At 36.7% G+C, this 21,124-nt stretch overlaps 1 protein-coding gene across 1 annotated transcript in view; it reads left to right on the plus strand.

The window, feature by feature from the left end:
• The first annotated feature begins 4,830 nt into the window (after positions 1-4,830).
• The window catches only part of LOC107658841 (SH3 and multiple ankyrin repeat domains protein 3-like), a 23,295-nt gene continuing 7,001 nt past the window's right edge, over positions 4,831-21,124 (plus strand). The window contains 13 exon segments of the mRNA XM_016447512.1: positions 4,831-5,117; positions 7,494-7,757; positions 10,567-10,770; positions 10,875-10,946; positions 12,071-12,179; positions 14,409-14,560; positions 14,685-14,852; positions 15,019-15,135; positions 16,204-16,281; positions 16,359-16,425; positions 19,245-19,497; positions 20,084-20,247; positions 20,963-21,076. Coding sequence (XP_016302998.1) covers positions 7,560-7,757; positions 10,567-10,770; positions 10,875-10,946; positions 12,071-12,179; positions 14,409-14,560; positions 14,685-14,852; positions 15,019-15,135; positions 16,204-16,281; positions 16,359-16,425; positions 19,245-19,497; positions 20,084-20,247; positions 20,963-21,076 — 1,696 coding nt within the window. The 5' untranslated portion in view covers positions 4,831-5,117; positions 7,494-7,559.

Below are 21,124 nucleotides of genomic sequence, written 5' to 3' on the forward strand. Positions count from 1 at the left end.
TCATTAAGCTTTATTAGTTTCAGTGATTAAGAGGTTGCTTGCAGAGATGCTGGCTGTGTTTTTTGTCCAACCGTTTAATTTGGAAGGGACTAGAGCTTGTGTCATGCTCTAAGACCACTTACATACTAATTCATACAGCTGCCGTCTGTGTTTGCAGCTTTGGGTGAATTGCATGAAAAATATAAATTTGTCCAGATCATATTTTAATCCAAAATCAAAAGAAAAGAATAAAAAAATATATATTTTGCATCAATAACAAAAGTGAGGCCTGTTTTTAGAACCATTAATTTATTTTTGCGCTGTCATCATGATATTATGCACATTGCCTTTTTAATTCTCATTAGCATAACGCAATCTAATGAAAAAAAGAATCTCATTACTGAAATGCAAAATACATATATTTAAACTGTACATCATGGTTGCATTTGCTGTACTTCTTTTAATTTATGCTGATTAATACTGTATTAAATCAGAAAATAATTAAATTTCAGTGAGACTCTAATGAGAATCATCAAGAATAATGAGAAACAAAGAAAAACATACACATTAGAGAGACAGTGGAGGGTAAACACTTAATTTAGATGAAAATTGTCATAATGGAAAAAATTACTTTTTTTTAATCAACATTCAATTCAAAGCAACTTTACAGCAAATTAAGTTTCTACAATAAGCTTCAAATTCAACATCAAATTCATATTCATAAAATTTCATATAAATGTCAGGGAAATCTATTTTTAGGTCATCAACTTTCATCACTTTCTAACTTTTAAATATTAATAGAATTTAAATATTCTTCCAGCATGACACAATTATTTAAATATTATTTTTGTTAAAATATTAAATATTATTAGTCTTATGAGGCTATAGAAACATCTGGAAAAGTCTGAAAATGTGATTAATTGCCATGAAAACAAGGCAAAAACAAAGTTAACATTCTTAAAAAGCAGACTTCATTTGCTTTATGCAAAATATACTTATTTTTTTTATTTTGCGGACCTGATTTTTGTGCTATTCACCTGTGTGTGAATTTCTCCATCCAATTCAGTCTCACTCTGTATCAGATTTGCAGTTGCGTGCGTAAGCTTATTACATAATTATATGTCGCTACCCTGACCTCTCGTAAGGATCGTATTGTTGTGACCGTCTTTCCATACACACACCGAACAAAGGACGCCCACGCAACCGTGCTGATGTTTACGTCTGGCGCGTTGCCATGGCGATTACGGAACCTTTCATCCCTGCTTCTGATGCTCTGGGATTTTGCTGACAAACTTTTTATGTCATAAAACAGAACCAATCGGCCACGAGACCATCGGCGGGGCTCGTTCTCTCTCTTCTCCTCTCTCTCCCCAGGCTTTCTCATTCACAATCCCCCTTTTTTACCATCCAGTTCTGCTGTTCTCCTGTAATAGCTGTTGAGAAGAGAGAGAGACTGTGAGTGAGATTCAGGCCTTGCCCACGCAAAGAAGTGGGAGACTGAACCTCTCCCTATACTCTCTCTCTCTTTCTCTCTCGCGCACACACACACACAGTCAGTGTATCATGCTTGCACTGTGTGGGCTGAGCTGAGCAATCCTGTCATACAGTAACAGTCTCTCTGCCTCCGCACTCTCTCTCGCTTTCCCTCTCTCTCCCTCTATTTCTCTCTTTCCCTTTCCCTCTATCTCTCCTCTTTTCTCCCTCTCTTCTCTTTCTCACACATACGTTCCAAATACACACATTAACACACTTATACACTTTCACAGAGCAGACACGGACCCTCACAGAGGAAGTCGAGATGGTGTGGAATGTGTGCCCTGGTTTTATTAGGTAAGTTTTATGATTTCCAACACATCCTTGGGTGAATTGTGTGCGTATTAGGATGTTTAAATGACTGCTTGTTGGAAGATGAGAGTAATTTGTGTCTTTTCAGGCTCTGTGTGTGTCATGTTTAGTCAGCGCACCTCTGCGGATGCGGGTATTTTCATTGGGCATCACTACAGGGATTACAGAACACTTTTTCCTAACAGGCTAAATGTGTGTGTGCGTGTGTGTGTGTTTGCAAGCGGATGTGTGAATGAGTGTTGCATTCACTCTATATAGGTCTTCCTCAGGCAAAGCCTAATCTCTGATTTGTGTAGAGTTGAATTTTGCAGAATGGACGAACGTCGCCCCTTACCTTCTTTACCTGTCGCTCTCTTACGTTCTAATTTCTGTCGTGACTGAGGCCAATCTATTCAGCCCTAACGCCCACACATTAAGCCATCACATTCTGTGTTTCTTCTACTTAATTTACACACTCTCTCTCTGCTGTTCTCCCCTTCTCAATCTCCCCTCTCTTTAAACATCTGTGTGGCGCTCGGTGCACGAGCACGCCTTGAGTCTTTTGCACACCCGTCAGGAGGATGCTCGCTCCAGATTTGTGCTTTGGCCCTTTAAAAGCAGGCAAAGTTTCCTGGTGAACCATTTTTCTGGTTGCCATAGTGATGAGCGAGGACTTGGAGAGGTGCAGTGGTACTGGGATGCAGTGACAGCTCTTAGCATGTGAATTCTCACACTGAGATATGGAGATGCACTGAGGCTCTGAACAGAGATGGCGATGAGGTGAGACGCCCACGTGCATACACATCGTTATTGCTCACAGCGCTCTTTGGCTGATCATACTGTCCCTGGATCTGTATACAGAGGTGACAAGAGCCCCAAAGGGGGAGGAAACCATGAATGAGTGAGGGAGAAAGAGGATTTGAGAGTGAGTGCATGTGCAATGATGAATGTTGGAGACACTGAGTGTGTAGTTACTCTACGCAGAAGTTTTGCATTTAGGAGGATTTGTAATTGGGGTTGCTACTTTGAAACTTGACTGTAGGAGAATATAAGCCAAACTAAATGACTTGCGTATTAAGAATACATTTTAAATAATGCATTTAAAACTTTGAAATTTTGAAAACATTGCGCAAACCTCTCAGAAGGTCAGAACAATCTTAACCGAAGTCGTAGTGTAAAAGAAATGTAGGAAATATGATGTTGGCATGACATTTCAAGCAGTTTCTTTCACTATGGTTGCTATACTTCAAATTTTCTATTCTTGCATAATTATTATACATGCTATTTAGTTTTTCTGACATAATAATTGAGACTACATTGAATATTTATACTTTAAGATTTAAAAATATAGTTAAAATTTAAAAGTATATTCTAAAATAATTTGTCAAAGTACAGGACTATTTCAGTGTGCTGCAAGGGATGATTAAAATATATATATATTTAAAAACTGACATCCATAAAAGTCTACAGATTCTGAAAATCTGTAATTAAATATGTAATTTAAACCATTCATTTTAGGATTTTGCACTGGTTGCATTAATGGCTGACAGTGCAGAAATTAATTCAATAAGTAAATTTGTGACATCGATCATGTGACTCTGTACAGATGGTCACATGTTCCTACACTGAAGCTCAAGATGCTCTGTGGATCATCTCAAATCATGCTGGAGAACATGATCATAAGGTTTGACACAAAGCAGCCTTTGTGCTGATAAAACTAAAGAAGGACAAACCAAATACTAAGACATTCTGAAATTCTTGCTAAAATCGTTATACTGATAATATAATGTGTAATGAAAAAAATGATTTTTTTTTAATAAAACATGCTGAGTTTGTAAAAAACGGACAAGACTTTGGTCCCCACTGTATAAAATTTATTATTTTTTTTTTAAATTATTTTCTTTTAAATAAAAAAATGAATGTACATGTTATTTGTCAAACTACCCAAAACCCAAATTAATGCATTTACTATATTTCAGAGAGACCTCTCTCAAAGGTTTTAAGAATGGCTGCAGTCTTATAACTTCAGTCAAGTTCTTACCCACAGATCCAGACGTCAAGATGTGGCTTATGTAACAGAAGCAGCACACTCGTGTGATTTCTCCTTGATCTGATGAAATCAAAAGGAAATGAAATCTATCAGGACTTTTTGCCGCTGTCATCTATCACATCGCCTTCATATGTGATTTCAAATATTGATATATTCAGCATTAAAGAAATATACTACAATATTAGTGCTATATTGTAATTGCGTTAGAGGCCCTTCTAATGTGCGGTAGAAATAGAAACGTTGCTGCTCTGTAACTGCATGTGTGTGAGATTTGTAGGAAGGAGTGTGGGTGTCAGTAGCCTTTATTTCTGTTCCACATTCATGTGTGTGAGGTGAATTTTTGTATCGCCTGAGGAAAGAGTGGAGTTATCAGAGGCGTGCAGCCTTTCCTATACTTCCTGCAAAAACATCCCGAGGAGCCTCAGCCCAATCCAGCCAGGAAGAAGGACAGGAAGTTGGGCCGAGATCACGGGAAGTAAATCACAAAGCCAGAAGGGCTTAGTATGAAAACAGGTCCAGTGGAAGTTTCTGGAGACTGTAACAGTGCTGGATTAAAGAAATGATAGTGCTGCTTCGGATTTGTGTGTGTGTGTGTGTGTGTGTGTTTGTAAGTGGGAATATGTGGGAGTTGATTCTGTATGTAAAATTGATGGGATTTTATGAAGGTTTTTTTATTTCTTCATTCAGACTGGCATCATTTTTCGGTGTAACCGCAACATGCTTTGATAAATGCATTATCCAGCACCATGCATAAATAAAATCTCTTATTTATTCAATCAAAGGATCATATAATCTCTTGTTGCTATATTTTATCCATCTTAAATGTACAGTGGCACTTGAACAGGCTGTATCGAGTGACATTAGGAATGACAAAGATGTTTATTACAACCAGAATGATTTATTTAAGCGTAGCCTCACCTGAGGTGTTTATTGAAACGTTGGTGATTGGTCGAGATGCTGAACCTTGGCTGCTTATTGGTGGTCTTCAAACAATGTTTTTGTTTGGTTGAAATGGTCTGGAGACCTTCCTGCTGTAATTTCCTCCCGGTTTTCCTGCTCGGGAATATTCAGCATCAGGGTTGGGCTTCAAGTGTCCAGAAATCTCAGACCTCGGAGGGAGTGCCGGCACATTTGGCCCTGCTGTTTTACAAAAACAAAGTGCGTATTGTGGAATACTGGCAGAAAACCATTGGAATAAAGACGGAAAAAAGTTAGAAATACCTGCGAATGTACAGGAACTTCACATGGGAAGTCCAGGTCAAAGGTGAACTCCTCCTTGTTTCCTTGCTTTCAATACATCTAGCTTGTTAGTGGTGTTTGCTAAAGAAATATTAATATTGCTCATACTTACTGTTGGGGATTTTAACAAACCCCTAAATATCTAAATACTAAACTTTGGCATGCAATTTGTCCGTTTTGCACTATAAGTGACATGGAATGTTAAAGAGAGTGTGCTGTTACTATTCTAAGTGATTAGACTTACGATTTTGCCTGCAAGATGTTAAAACGCTTACACTTAAGGAAGGAAACTTGCCAGAATGTCTTGCCTTATGGGTGGGATACTACTTGAGCCAGTATGCAATAACTCAGTACACCCTAGCAACCACTTAACAACTTCCTAGAAACCATTCAGAATGTCTTAGCATCGTGGGAACGGCTGGGAACTTCATGAGACATCATGGGAACTTTTGCTATGATTTCTTCTGAAAACAACATTTGGTTACAACTACCCTAGTAAAAAAAGTAATATATTTAAAATACATTTATTTCATACTAAGCATAGTTCAAATCTGTTAACATATTTACTGACATATCGCTTTAGACTTCCTGATATAAAAATTATAATTAAACTTTATTTGGAGTACTATTTGTGCACAATACACATTCCTTAATATTAAGCCTAAAATGTGTTTTAATGTCACTATTGATGAGGATTGTATGATCTTTGAATAATATCGGTCTTTAAATGCAAGATATTTAAAGTGTACCTAAAGTATATTTGCAATAGTTCCACTTTAGCACAATCAAATATCCTTCAGTTTATCTTTAATTGGACTTCAGCACTACTTCCGCACAATTAATTGTGCATTAAGCACAAAATTAGTTGTTCCAATTTAAGTATACAGTTTAGTATTCAAAAAGTACAATTGCAGGGTATTTTAATTAAGTACATAAATATGTAAATGTATTTGTAGTATACTTAGCCTGAAATAAATGTATTTCAAATTAATTTTAGTCTATTTATTTTTCAAAAGGGTACTGTCTAAAAGAATCTCTATATCATTTTATGTAATTGATTATTAGTGATCACAGACCTTTATATTTCGGTATTTTAATTCAGTTGAATCATAACATCTCAGATCTTAGTTAGGTTTCTGCTGGTCGTATAGTTTAACAATGCTGATGCAAATGATACTTGCTCTTTACAGGGATTTTCCATCTAATGTTCTCTGTGACAATGTCTGTTACGTAATAGAGGACTTCCCTTCTGTCTCTGTGGACAATAGTCAAGAGTGTCTGAAATGTTTTAGCTTGTGTGTGATTGCATTGGAATGAGTGAGTAGGTGGATGGCTACATGTGGCCGGCTGTGATAATAGTATGGTAAAAGAATGAGGCATATTCCTCCACTGATTCTTAGTGTGGCTGAAAATGTGCAAGGTATTTATCCCTCTGAAGCATACAAAATGAATCTTTTTACTTCAAAACAATAACACATGATAATTCCAAGTGTTTATATTTCATCAAAACAGTGTATTCTGACAGAGTCCTGACATCTTTTCACTGCAATAAAAGATAATAGTCATACAGTAGGTAAATCAGACTGTACCAGGCAAACACAGAACGTTCCTCTAACGTTAGTGTATGGATTCTCTTAGGTTATTTATTTGAAAACCAATACATACCATTCTTTTATTTAGGCATTATTTTTATAATCAAAATTTGATGTGTGAACCAAACATTACTGGGAATGTTGTCATATATAAATTGCACAATAGCATATAAACAAGACAGACATATAGAATTGTGGGAAACGGTCTAAAGTAACTGCCTATGATGCTTTGGATGCAACATCCCACCCTGAATGGTTAAAATGACTTTTTGTAGCGCACATAATCATGCTTCAGAGGGTTAAGTATTTAAAATGGGTGTCAAGAGTTCAAGAGTGCCGCTGGCTTGTTGCTTGCGATGCTCCAAACAGAGGGACTACAGTGAGCGTGTGTGTGATTTTGCACAGCATGTCTCTAAAGAGGAAGTGGTAGCGCACCAGTACAAGCAAAGTGCTGAGTTGCCATGGTAACTTGGGATGCAGGGTTCCCTCAATTTCCATTATTCCCAAGTGGATCTGCTTCACAGTGTCCATGGCAACCACTCACAACCAATGGAGTTCCTCTCTCTCTCTCTCTCTTTTCTCACTGTCTCTGTCAAACTCTCTCATCCCGTTATTTTATCTTGATTTGTGGTAAAATGTCATCTCCGTGCTTACGTAAAGACACTGACATTATTTGACATTATGAGCCACAAATGCACACTTTGAGCACATGCTTTTTACTAGTATGCAGGTAATCTAATATCAGATCTCCCAAAAACACCCTAAACAGTACATTAGAATGAGTTTGACAGGTGCATGTTGTCTTGTAGGGTTGTGAGGCCGGCGTGTTGAGCAGAACGCACACACACTCACACACATACACACTCTCCCGGAGCATGCCTATCAGTCCACCTGCCGACGGCAAACATGAGGCTCTCGACCGGCCGTGGCAACAACACACCCCTACCAACGGTAATCACGGAGATGACAGCATTCGGGCCTCTCCTGGGACTAAATCTACCTCCGAACCTATGGAGGATCTCCACGGAAATGCAGTTGTCATCCGCATCGGAATCCCTGATCTGCAGCAAACGGTGAGCGCTCCTCATATGCATATGCAGGGTCGCTCTTTTATTTGAAATGGCTGCACTGCAGCACAGGAGTAGAGAGTGGCAGTGATTGGTACAGACCGAGTTGTTGATTCTGCATGGGAGTAAGGGGTGTGTGACAGAGGCTTACAGCATGTCGTCTACATGCACGCATGTTTCTGCACCGGGATCCGAAGTCACTTGTGCTGAAAGATGCCGCATGCATGTCGATTGCATATATGGTGTCATCCAAAAATGGACTTGGAGTTTAATTGCCGAATAAATTTGCACTTCTAATTGTTGTTATGTGGAACATGTTTACATAATCCTGTCAAACAGAAAACTGCAGACATACCTTTCTCTGCTTACAGTCGTTTCGGCATCCAGCGTAACTCCCTGCTTTCTGTCAGTGTCCGACGGGGGTACTTTGAAGTTGAGTTTTGTATCTTGCACCTCTATTAAAGGGGTCATGAAATAAAAATTCCCCTGATCTTTTGACATATAAAAGGTCATTGTGCTATAAAAACATTCTGTAAGTTTCAGAACTCAAAACTTTCTCATTAGTATAAAAACAGCTTATATTGAAGGCAGTCTGCCAAAACGACAGCTTTTTGAATGTTCTACTCTATGATGTAATAGTGTGGATAAGCACCGCCTCCACAGAAGAACATCAACGCCTGCTTCTACATCGCTGCCTGTTTAGCCCCGCCCACAGATTCGCACGTGTAGTGTAAATAACGAGAAGGGCGAACGCAGGTCTACACAGAAACAAAACGATAAACTATATTTGATGAACTTTATTTTTAATGGAGTGCCAGACCACGTCAGTAAGAACTTGGTCCTTTGTTCACTTCATTTTACTGTGGATTCGTTTACAAACAAGGCACAATTTGACAGGATTTTCAGAAAGACTGAAACTAAAAGACGATGCTGTGTCGATTACATTGGATCCAATGTCGTACCACACAAGTGTGAGTAACTGTTTTTACGTGATCACTATTGTGTTGTCTGTTATTACAGATCGTTTGATATGAGTATTTATGCGTTTTAACCTAAATCACAGCAGTGTCCATCTGTGAAGGATGTAGGCTGTCAAACATACACATCTGTTAGCCAATCATAGCAGTGGGCATTTACTTCTGAGTCTACAATCCGACACGCCTATTCAAACAGAGTGTTCTAATGAGGGGGGTTAAAAACAGGACAGAAAACAGCTTATTACTTCTAAATTATGATGTTTTTTGATGTGATCTTGATAACATTATAAGTGGACCTCAGAAAAATACAAAATAAAAAACAGAGGCAGTTCAACCCCTTTAAGGTTCTTATTTTTGCCCTCTGCTTCTCATATTATAGAAACCTGCGAGCAGAAAATATTAAAGGAATAGTTCAAGTTTTCAAAATGAAAATTTGCTTAAAATGTACTCACCCTTAAGCCATCCAAGGTGTAGTTTGTTTGTTCATTGGAACAGATTTGGAGAAATGTAGCATTACGTCACTTGCTCACCAATGGATCCTCTGCAGTGAATGGGTGCCGTCAGAATGAGAGTCCAAACATCTGATAAAAACATCACAGTAATCCACATGACATCCATCAACTAATGTCTTCTGAAGTAAAAAGCTGTGTGATTGTAATAAACAAATCCACCATTAAGACATTTTTAACTTCAAACCGTTTCTTCCAGCTAAAATACAAGTCCTCTATCCATAATATTCTCCAGTTAAAAAGCTGTCTCGTTGGAATCATTACAAAAACAGATCAAGCACTGTTTATAAGCCAAAACAGTCCAAAAGAAATATGACATTTAAATAAGTTAAAGTACCTTAATGATGGATTTGTTTCATACAAACAGTCAGCTTTTCTCTTCACAAGACTATTATTGATGGACAGGAGTCGTGAGGATTACTTGTGGATTTATCATGATGTTTTCACCCTCAGGCTGTTCAAGATGTAGATGAGTTCATAGAAACAAACTCCTGTACATCTTGGATGGCCTGAGGGTGAGTACATTTTCAGTAAATTTGAATTTTTGGGTGAACTATTTCTTTAAAGGGGTCATATGATGCGATTTCAATTTTTCTTTTCTCTTTGTTATAATATTTTATTTTATATAATAAAATATTTCTTTAAATGGCGTTATTTTTACAATGCAAATCTCACAAACACCATTTCACTTCACTTTCAGCTAATTTAAGTAAGAAGATGCCATGAGTTCAGCACATTCTTATTGACCGATTATGAATAAACGTTCAAGAACAAATAGTACAGGCCTTGATCTCTTAAAGGGGTCATATGATGTTGCTAAAAATAACATTATTTTGTGTATTTGGTGTAATGAAATGTTTTATCTATTCACGAACAGCTTGTAACACTCCAAAGAGAAAGGAAAACTTGAAATCGCATCATATGACCCCTTTAAATGATCTTAAGTGAAGTCTAAAGCCTGGTGCTTTTGGAGGAATTATTTAATGGACAGATAATCATGTTTTTTTTAATAGTTTTGAACTATTTGCTGCAGTAAATATTGTGGCATTTCAAGACAATTGATGACGGAGCAAGATTCAAATTGTACATTAATAATTAAACTTATACCTGACCTAGTCAGAGCCACGGCGCAGCAGTTAGCTCATGTAATCCAGGCACTTTAAGCCTTGGTGCTCATATAGGTGATGCAGGTTTGAGTCCAGCCTTCTACATATCCTGATAAATATCACCTCATTTCTGTCAATCTGTATAATAAATTATGCATAAATCCCAAAATAAAAGCAACATGACTGTAGGAATATGACGAGTTTGTAATATATGTGTTTTCAGAAATGCCTGCGATTGGACCTTGAGGCTCCAGTGTGGGTTTGTAAGCAGCGAGTTCTGGTCACTCTGACACAAAGCCTGACCGATGTACTTAACTATGGCCTCTACCTCCCTGCCTTTAATGGGCGCGCCGGAAAGTTCCTTGATGAGGAGAGATTGCTCAGGGACTATCCATTCCCTACGGTCACACCTGTACCGTACCTAGAGGTGTACATCCTTCTGCATCCTACATTGAGTTCTCACTTATTATATAATTAGGTCATGTTGCTATTATTTTCATTTACCGTTTTAATTCATTTGTGTGACTTCAGTTCCGTTACAAGAGGCGTGTTTACACTCAGAGCCATGTAGATGACAAGCAACTGGCCAAACTACATACCAAGGTAACATTTAACATTCATGTTCTCTACGGTTCGTTTGGGGTTGGTACACATATTTTATTTTAAAATAATACTTTTATTGAGAAAGGACGGATTGAAATGATCAAGAGTGGAAGACATTTAAACATATTTCTTTTTCCAATGAATGCTGTTCTTTTGACCAGCTGTTTCTTAAACACCAAATCAGCATATTAGAATGATTTCTGAAAGATGTCGTGACACTGAAGACTGGAGTACTGTCTGCTGAAAATTCAGCTTTGCATCACAGGAATAAATATCATTCTAAAAATATTAAAATAGAAAATATTTATTTTAAATTGTAATGATATGTCACATTTACTTTTTTGTTTTATTCAAATAAATGCAGCCTTGGATAAGACTTCTTTCAGAAACATAAAAAAAAAAAATCTTACCAATCCAACAGTAGTATATAATTTTATACACAAAGCTGTTGTTCTAAATGCTGAAACGTTCCAATTAAAAAAAAAAAAAAAAAAAGAAAGAAAAAAAAAACTGTGTTATCTAAAACATGCTGTAAGCTATTTGTTTTGGTCTTGAGAAAATTGCATGTTTCTCTGTGACAGTTTAAATGCCAAATAGAGTCATGGGAGCAGCCCATGCTTTTTTTAAGCCAAATGTAAAAAAAAAATAGCTAATTAGAAATGCTCTCTGTCTGCGAATAATTTAGTGCATTCGATTTTGCTGACATTGCATTTGCTGACATGTCTTTAAAGGATGGGCTTGGAGAGGGCATGCGGCTCAGGTTAGCAAAATGGCAGAAGTTAGCAAAAGAATTTGAATTGCTTACAGTGCCTTTAAAAGGAACATAACCTACAGTTTGATTGCATTCATTATTCTACGTCCAATTATGCTAGTCAAGGTTTCTTGCAGCAAAATAAAATGGAATTTTAGATTTTTTCACTTTTAGAATTGTACAGACTGTTCTGATACTATATCTTTAAGACTTATTTACATATAAGTGAATAACCACTTGGCTAATTTCTTTGTATGTGCTCCATTTGCACCAAAAACAAGATTTCTGAATAAAAAATAATGGTCTAAGCAACTTTCTGTTGTGAATGTAGTATGTCACTTCTTAGTATTTCACTCATTTATGTTGCTGCCAGGCCAATCTAAAGAAGTTTATGGAGTATGTTCAACAAAGGTGTGTGGACAAGGTCTGCAGGTTCCTGGAGAAAGGGCTGGACCCCAACTTTCATGATGCTGAGAGTGGGGGTGAGTACTTTAGAGTATAAGGTGGTGTTCTGAAACGAGGAGGCAAAGTCGTTAATCAAATTTAAATTCATGTCTCAGTCACATTTTCTTGGTTAAAGGGATAGTTCACCCAAAAATGAAAATTTGATGTTTATCTGCTTACCCCCAGGGCATCCAAGATGTAGGTGACTTTGTTTCTTCAGTAGAACACAAACGAAGATTTTTAACTCAAACCGTTGCAGTCTGTCAGTCTAGTGATGCGTCTTCTTCTTCTTCTTGCTGTACGGCGGATCGCAGACTTATAAGTGCATTACCGCCACCTATCTCTCAAATGGACCATTGACACTCTAGCTACAATCTCAATTACACTCTTAAAAATAAAGGTGCTTCACGATGCCATAGAAGAACCTTTTTGTCTAAATGGTTCCATAAAGAACCTTTAACATCCGAAGAACCTTTCTGTTTCCCAAAATGTTCTTTGTGGCGAAATAAGGTTCTTCAGATTACAAAAACGCAAGAAAGAGATGGTTCTTTAAAGAACTCAGGACAGTTCAGACAGTTCAGACATTGCAGTGCATCAGAGGTAAAAAAACGATATAAATACTGTTCAGTTTCTTGCACATACTGATCGTTTCGTGTCTTTACACATCAATGTATCGTCACGAGCCGCAGGGTTTAATTTGGTTTTGTTTGTGTATGTTTTTTTTTTGACTCTCAAAGCCGTGATTCCCATTCACTTCCATTATAAGACTGACAGACTGCAACGGTTTGAGTTAAAAATCTTCGTTTGTGTTCTACTAAAGAAACAAAGTCACCTACATCTTGGATGCCCTGGGGGAAAGCAGATAAACATAACATTTTAATTTTCGGGTGAACTATCCCTTTAAATTAACATTACTTAAGATTATCAGAAAAAAAAAATTTCATTTTATATTTTTACAACAATGTAATCAATATTCTATTTATTATAGCCAAGTATGAATCTCATCAAGTAGTGTTTTTAAGCATTTTACAGTTGTTTAAAAAAATGTACTTGAGGCAGTAACAATTTAAACAATCTTTTTTATTTGTGAACTTATGTTCCGCTATTCTGTTTAATAGTTTACTATTAACTTTTTTTTTTTTTTTTTTTCGGATCATCAGTCATCAAAGCTCGGTAAACAATGGTCACAGACAGAGATTTACCTAAAATTTCACCAAGCTGATTACTCACTAAAAACTCCCACAGATCATGTTTCCAGGTCATTTCAAGTCTTATTTTGACATATCAGAGTGGTTATATCGAAGTGTGTGAGTTGTATACTTACTTTTTTATTAGTCTCCCCATTAATGTCATTATATTGTTCATTCAGACAGATCCCAAATAAAAGAGGTGGGATTTATCGCATGAACCAATCACAGTTGAACATAACCAGTCATATTCAATCATATCACTTTTCACGTGACTTTCTCCCATTCATTCTCAATGACCCCCCACTAAACTCACGGCATGCTTTAGGGGGTCTGTTAAAAATCAGTGTGCTCAGGGGAGGCGAGAGAGATGCGGACTCCTGCTGTAACTTTACCTGCTGGTGTCGCTGTTGGACAGTGTTTGTTTACAAAAACATGTGATTTATATACTTTTTAATGTTATATTTTGTAATATTGGTGTTGTTTTATTTTTGTACTGCATTTTTTTTCTCATCCAATATTTTGAGGAAGCACTGCCTCCCTTGCCCCTAATATATATATATACAGCATATTTCATGATTCTGAATTCAAACTTTGTATAATACATCTAATAGGTGCCATTTTGAACAAGACTGGTTGAGAGTCTTGGCAAAGATTATGATTGAATAATAGTATAAATGTTGGTCTGTTCCTCACATAAAGCTATCATATAATTTCAGAAGTCATACAACCTACTTTTATGATACTTTTAGGGTGCTTTTTGGAGCTTAGAGACATATTTCACAATCTACTTTCAATGTGTGCAAAAGAGCAAATTGGGCATTTTGCCAAACATCTCATTTTGGTTTCATGGAGTAAACAAAATAATATGGGGTTGGAACAACATGAATTTTCATTTGGCATGAAAAATAGGTGAACTATTCCTTTAAAGTTTGCCTTGATTAGCATGCTTTAATGAATGTAAATTTAGGACAAAGCTAATCAGCAAGGACATTCGACAAAATGAGCCAATCATTTATTCGCTGAAACGGATTTGACATTTAGCATTTTTAATCATCTCTCCATGTGCGATGTTTCCAGAATCTCCTCTCACTCTCGTGGCCCAGCTGGACACTTGTGCCGATCTGATTAAGGTGTTGAGGAGCGGAGGAGCCCATCTGGACTTCAGAACCAGAGACGGCCTGACGGCGCTGCACAAAGCGGTCCAAACGCACAACCATGTAGCATTGACTGTGAGTTGATGCACTTTCCCTCCCACACGCACAATCCAAAGAAAGACTCATCCTTATACAACTCATCACAAGCTGTTGGGAGTCTGTGCACATATGTCCATCATATTTCGTGTGCTATCCGCAGACATTGTTGGATCTGGGGGCATCTCCAGACTATAAGGACAGTCGTGGGCTCACCCCCCTCTATCACAGTGCCATGGTTGGGGGAGATCCATACTGCTGCGAGCTGCTGTTGTACGATCACGCCCAGCTGGGCTACAGCGATGAGAACGGCTGGCAGGAGATCCATCAGGTAATGTCTGATGCTCAGAACTCCCTCATTAAACGTAAAAGGGAAGAAAATCTCCTGTAGCTTAGAGTTTCATTCTCCAGCGAGACTAAATATATCCTTTTTACTGTTTGCTACACCTGTAGCAGTGGGTGATCGAGGCGCGCATGTGTGTGTTTTTGTACCATAGGCTTGTCGTCATGGAAACGTGCAGCACCTTGAGCACCTGTTATTCTATGGAGCGGAGATGAGCACTCAGAATGCCTCAGGAAACACAGCACTACACCTGTGTGCCCTCTACAACCAGGTACGCACACCCACAAATACATATACAAACATTCTCCATTCTCAACTCCATCAGATGCTTTCTCAGAATATTTGGTATGTTCGTACAATTTTTAAGTAAACACTATGCAGTATGTAGTATGCATTCTTGTGCATTTTTGTAATGCACACTCATGCATAAAATTTGAGGATGACCTGCTACATATGTCAAAATGTGTGAAATGTAACTATAGCGAACTGAGTGGAATACTGTAATTGTACCCAACTCCAGCTTCCTCTGCTGGTGTGACAAATGAACCTGAAGTGATATTAACTGCAGTTTTTTAACATCATCTGTCATCTTTCAAGTACATCAACATGCACAAGTTCAATTTCAGTCAGACTAAAACATTAATTTTGTACTTAAAAAAAAATGTAAATGCTTCAGTTTGAACAAATACTGTCGATGTTTGCAACAATTTTGATGTTGTTTGGTTTGTATAGTTCATCCGTCCATTTCCACCAATTTGACTCATTCTATCCACATTTGCATTTAGCCGAAATGTAGACTACTGTGAGACTGGATATGTATTTTCTTGCCCCTGAAATTTTGGTATATAAGGTTGAAACTAACTATATTTTCTATTGCAAAAATACATTTCATTGAACTTCACTGTTTACAATATATTTAAAAAAAATATTTTGGCCACAAAAAAAAAAAAAAAAAAAAAAAAAAAATATATATATAATTTTATTTATTTTTTTGCCATATGGAACACACTATTAGATTTTGTTCTTCTTAGTATTTGTTTTATTATAGATTATGTTTTCATCCAAATATATTAAGTATGCGCTGCCTTCATTGCTTCCTCAGGGAACACACCTCTGATGGATTCTGTTTCACATTTTTTAAAATAAAAATATAGTAGTCAGTATACATACTTCGCAGTACGCTATATGCTAGTATTTCACTGCAATTGTATATAGTTATTAAACTCAGCTGGGCATCAAATCACATATAAACCTTACAGGGTGTTATAACTGTAATCTCCTCTCATGTTTTCTCTTGCACTCACCACCTTTTTATTTATTCTCTCTGCCATATCTACAGGAAGGCTGTGCTAGAGTTCTCCTGTTTCGAGGAGCAAATAAAGAAATCAAGAACTACAACAACCAAACAGCATTTCAGGTATGAAACATCTCTCAGATGTTTTGGATCAGCTCTAGTTCCTTTCCTATTATGTTGCATTTTTTTTTTTCTCGTAGGTTGCTATCATCGCAGGGAACTTTGACCTGGCAGAAATCATCAAGATTCATAAAACCTCAGATGTTGGTGAGTTGATCAGGATTTAGTTTGAATTGCTTGAAGCATTGGGGCTTGAATCTTGGGTCTATTTACTCGGCACCACAACACCATAATAAGTTTTCGTGGGTTGTCTAGATGAAATCAGTTCACTCTAATTCAAACCCATTATTGGGTATCATTTCAGATAAAACCTCGATTTATTATTTAGTCTAGTGGATGCAGCACAAGTGCTCGTTTCAGAGTAAAAGCAGCAATGACAACATAAGAGTGGTTGATCATACGAAGCAGCGTGAATCTAGTAACTTTATCACAGCCTGTGTCAAAACAATCCATAAATGCATAATTTTTTTTAACAATTTCAGACAGTCAGATCTAGATACTGTTCCTATCAGCACTCTAACTTTTCAATAAGTGATGTATTTGTCTAGTGTATGTGGGCTAATCTCTTTATGATTTGTGTGTGTTTCTCTTTGTAAATCTCAGTCATGCTCTGTGTGATGTAATCTGTGAGTCATCTGTTCGTAATTTTTGTGTAATCTGAGTGTGTTTCATGTGCTGATCTTCCTGTGCGGTCTTCATGATGTATTTGATTAACTAACCAGTGCAAATCCTTGCTTCACATGACCACTTTAAACACAAAACTGTGTGTTTAAAGTGGTCATATCATGAGAAATCTAATTTCATTCAGTATACTAAATCTTGCAGTATCTTTCAAAACTGAAAACGTCCTTCCCAATCTAAAAAGGCCATTTAGCGAAACAGAACTGCAAAATCTTTCTCATATAAATCAGATACAGTTGCATTCATAAGTTCACATTTTGCCATTGTTCATAAGATTTGTTTTGCAGAATGTATAAAAATAAGGAGAATAAAATAGCATTTTGTTTTTTATTTATTTATAGTAACATTTAAATATATTTCTCAAGACTGCACTGTGTATTGCCTCCTCAAGCATCAGTGACTGTCACCTGTTGTGATAGTTGTGCATGACTCACAGTCACTCAATACCTTATTACATGTTTAAGTTCTCAAGCACAGTTGCTCAGAGCATGCTGGGAAACCAAGAATTTACTGTACCTGAATGGATTTAGTATAGAGCAGGGACAGGGACAAACCGGCGACTCATTCACAACTATCACAAAAGACTATATAAGCAAACATTGATATTTAAGGAGGCAACACACGCTATTAAGAACCAAGGGTTGTTATATAAAAATGTATAATTTTTCTCGTATTTATTTATTCTTATTTTTTATTCTTATTTTTAAGTAGTATTTTGTATTATTTGTTTTAATTTACACAGTGAAGAATATGCAGTGTTTTTATACATTTGATTACTTAATACAATGTACGTAGCATTTCTTATTTATTTGTTCTACTGTAGTTTTTTGTCCTATTGTTTGTAATTATTTTCTTATTCTAATGTAATTGCTGGCTTGTCTTCAGTGAGCTTGAGGTTTGTTTTTTAGACTTTTATTAGACTAGTATTAGTTTTTTGTGATATTGACACCGGTGGCAAGAATTATGAAATTTCTATGCTATCAAAAATGTAGATATCTTAAAGCAAAAATAACTATATTGTGATATATATCGTTATCATGAAATAAAATTACTCGTATCGTGATATAAGGTTTTGATCGTATCGCCCACTCCTTATAATAATAATTAGTATTAGTAGAATTTTTATTATCCGTTTTATTTATTTATTATTTCTCATTAAAAATTTGAAATATCTTTTGAATTGATTCTGCAAGTGGTTTTTAAACCTATAAACAATTGTATATTAACAAAACCTGCAAATCAACATCACTTATAAAGAGCATTTACGTTTGAAATGTTAAAGGTACAGTAGCAAAATGGCACATTTAATTATAAAGGTGGATGAAAACAAATTACTTTATTTCATATGTTTTAGGTTTTTGAGATTTGATATGACCCCTTTAAAGTCTGACTTTATTTATGATATTTACATCCGTAAACCATGAACCATCAAGGACTTGCAGCCTATACATGACCTCCACCTGACCATTTCAATCAAAATTAATTGGACGTATTATAATCTTAAACAGCAGCCATACACATCTTAAGCCGTTCTAACACCGTGGTTCACAGATGGGGTGCTAGTCTTCAGGTTATGAGTGATTCCTCTCTATCTCAGCCTGATACAGGTTAATCTGTTCTGCTAGTCTTTTTCTTCATGATAAATTGGACATATCTATACCAGCCTCCTGGAGAGTGTTCTTGATCCATTCGACAGGCGAAAATGGGTTTTATTCACAACTGATAGGATTCTTCGAGAATCCATTACAGTGGTCATTCTGGTCTAGCGGGTCATTTAATGTTTCTGCATGATTTTTCGATGATTTAGGCAACTACACCGTAGCTGAATTTGATCCAGGTACGCATTAAAATACAATTTCCTGGAAAAATCAACTTGGGATGGAAGAAAATAGCACTGTTTCTGTGGCACTTTAAAAAAGTTGCTTTGTTTGAATGACACAGCGGGATATTAAACAACTGGATATTAAAAGGACTGCAATTTCCAAATGGTTCTCGGATGTAAATATATATTTTTAAAGATAAAAGTGCACTTTAATAAATATAATGTGCAGCAGTAAGAGCCAAATTGTGTTACGGCACAAATACATATTTCCTTTTCCATAATTGGTGTGTGTGGTGTGAATCTTTTGTTATGTGCATGTCTGATATCTTCCACAAATTTACATGGTTTTATATTACAAGCATGGAAATCAAATTGACTACAGCAATATAAATATCGCTAGGCTCTGTGTGTTTTTATGTAAAGTATGCATAATTATTTATGTGTCTCCGTCTTCCTGTAAAAGTGCCTTTCAGGGAGACCCCTTCTTATTCGTCCCGGCGGCGTGCGGTCTGCGTATCCCCACGTCGCTCTCTGATGCGATCGGCCAGTGATAATGCTCTAGATGAGAGTCTGACAGCTCCCTCTCCGGCCCCCTCACTTCGCAGCCTGCCCCCGCTGGAGCCCGATGACACCACCCCATCCCAGCGCAGCCCCCAGACTGCTCACACTCACACGCGCAGCCTCAGGAGACACACCCGCTCAGGAGGACATCTCAGGTGCGGAGCTGTCCTTGATTTATATTAAACAGAGGTTCCATCAAACCAATGTGATATTTTCTTTTTTTCTTTTTCTATTTGAACACAAAATTAGATATTTAGCAACATGCCCAGACTGCTCTTTTCCATAAAATTAAATGTCATATTTATTTAATTTTTGCTTTATTTTCAGTTTTTTAAATTTCAATTATTTACATTTAATTAATTTATTTACACCACTTCATCCAAGGAGTCATCCTTGATTTGTATTTTTTTTCTTTGCTTTTCTATTTGAACACAAAATTACATACATTTAGCAACATGCCCTGACTGCTGTTTTTGGGGAAAAAAAAGAATAATAAAGTTTTTTTCCATTTAATTTTAATTTAATTTTTGATGTGATTATTTATCATTTTAATTTATATTTAATTTGACTTATTTCTGAAAAAATCAAAAAAGTTTTTCCCCCATTCAACTTAAACGCATAGTGATTGAAGTTAAATAAATAATAATAATTAATAAAGCATTGATTACCTGACAAAAAAAGACAATATCCACCTCAGAGTTGGTTGTTAATCATTTCTGCACACGTGTTTGCACACCGCAGCCCTGGCAGTCCTGTACAGAGAGAGCCGAGTCCTCCAGCCGTGTCTCGAGGGCCCAAGCGACGGCTGTACAGTGCGGTGCCCGGCCGAACCTTCATCGCTGTCAGCTCCCACACTCCACAGGGCGAGGGTGAGATCACACTCAACCGAGGAGAGAGGGTCAAAGGTCAGTCAGCCAGCCTCTCTGTGTGAGATGCAGCAAAAGATCACGTTATTTTTATGCTGGAGTTTGCTACAGTCTGTGGCATTCTGAATATTTCTTCAACTATGGGCTACTATGTCTACTCACAGTGTTCAGTAGTGAATATACATGCATTACAGAAGAATTGAACCATCATGAACAAATTAGGAATAAAATTGCAGACTGTCTTGCAGAAGCTAAATGCATAACTATTTTATATATATATACATACACAGTACATACATACATATATATATATATATTTTTTTTTTTTTGTTTCCTAATTTTTCAAATGTAAGTTCAATTTCATGACTTCATCTGAAAGTTTTACTTCATAACGCAGCACATTGCTCATAAGTATGTGTTGCATTCTCAGAATTGCCACAAGGGGAGCTATAGCAGGCATTAGCGCAAACTGTCTTCTTCTATGGTCAGTTTTATCTTTTTGATGACGTGTTGGTTTGGAACAACAGTAAAACAATAATATTTACACTTGAAGGCATTTGAAAAAGTAACAAATGAGATGAAGACTTGATAAAAAGTGCCTACCAAGACAGATTTAACATAATATTCAAGTAAATAAATAAATAAATAATAATAAGAAAGTTTTAATATCTGGGAAAATAAATGCCTGCAGTTGAATAAACATCCATAAATGAGTTAAATATCCGAAATACAGCATATAATGTGTCTCCACCAGTGCTAAGCATAGGTGAAGGTGGATTTTGGGAAGGCTCAGTTAAAGGACGAACTGGCTGGTTTCCTGCCCACTGTGTAGAGGAAGTCCAGATGAGACAATATGACCCACGACTTGGTCAGTGTGCACATACACACACCTGCATTCAGAGCATTTAACAGCATT

This window comes from Sinocyclocheilus anshuiensis, unplaced genomic scaffold (assembly GCF_001515605.1).
Source record: "Sinocyclocheilus anshuiensis isolate Anshui unplaced genomic scaffold, SAMN03320099.WGS_v1.1 scaffold283, whole genome shotgun sequence".
NCBI lineage: Eukaryota > Metazoa > Chordata > Actinopteri > Cypriniformes > Cyprinidae > Sinocyclocheilus > Sinocyclocheilus anshuiensis.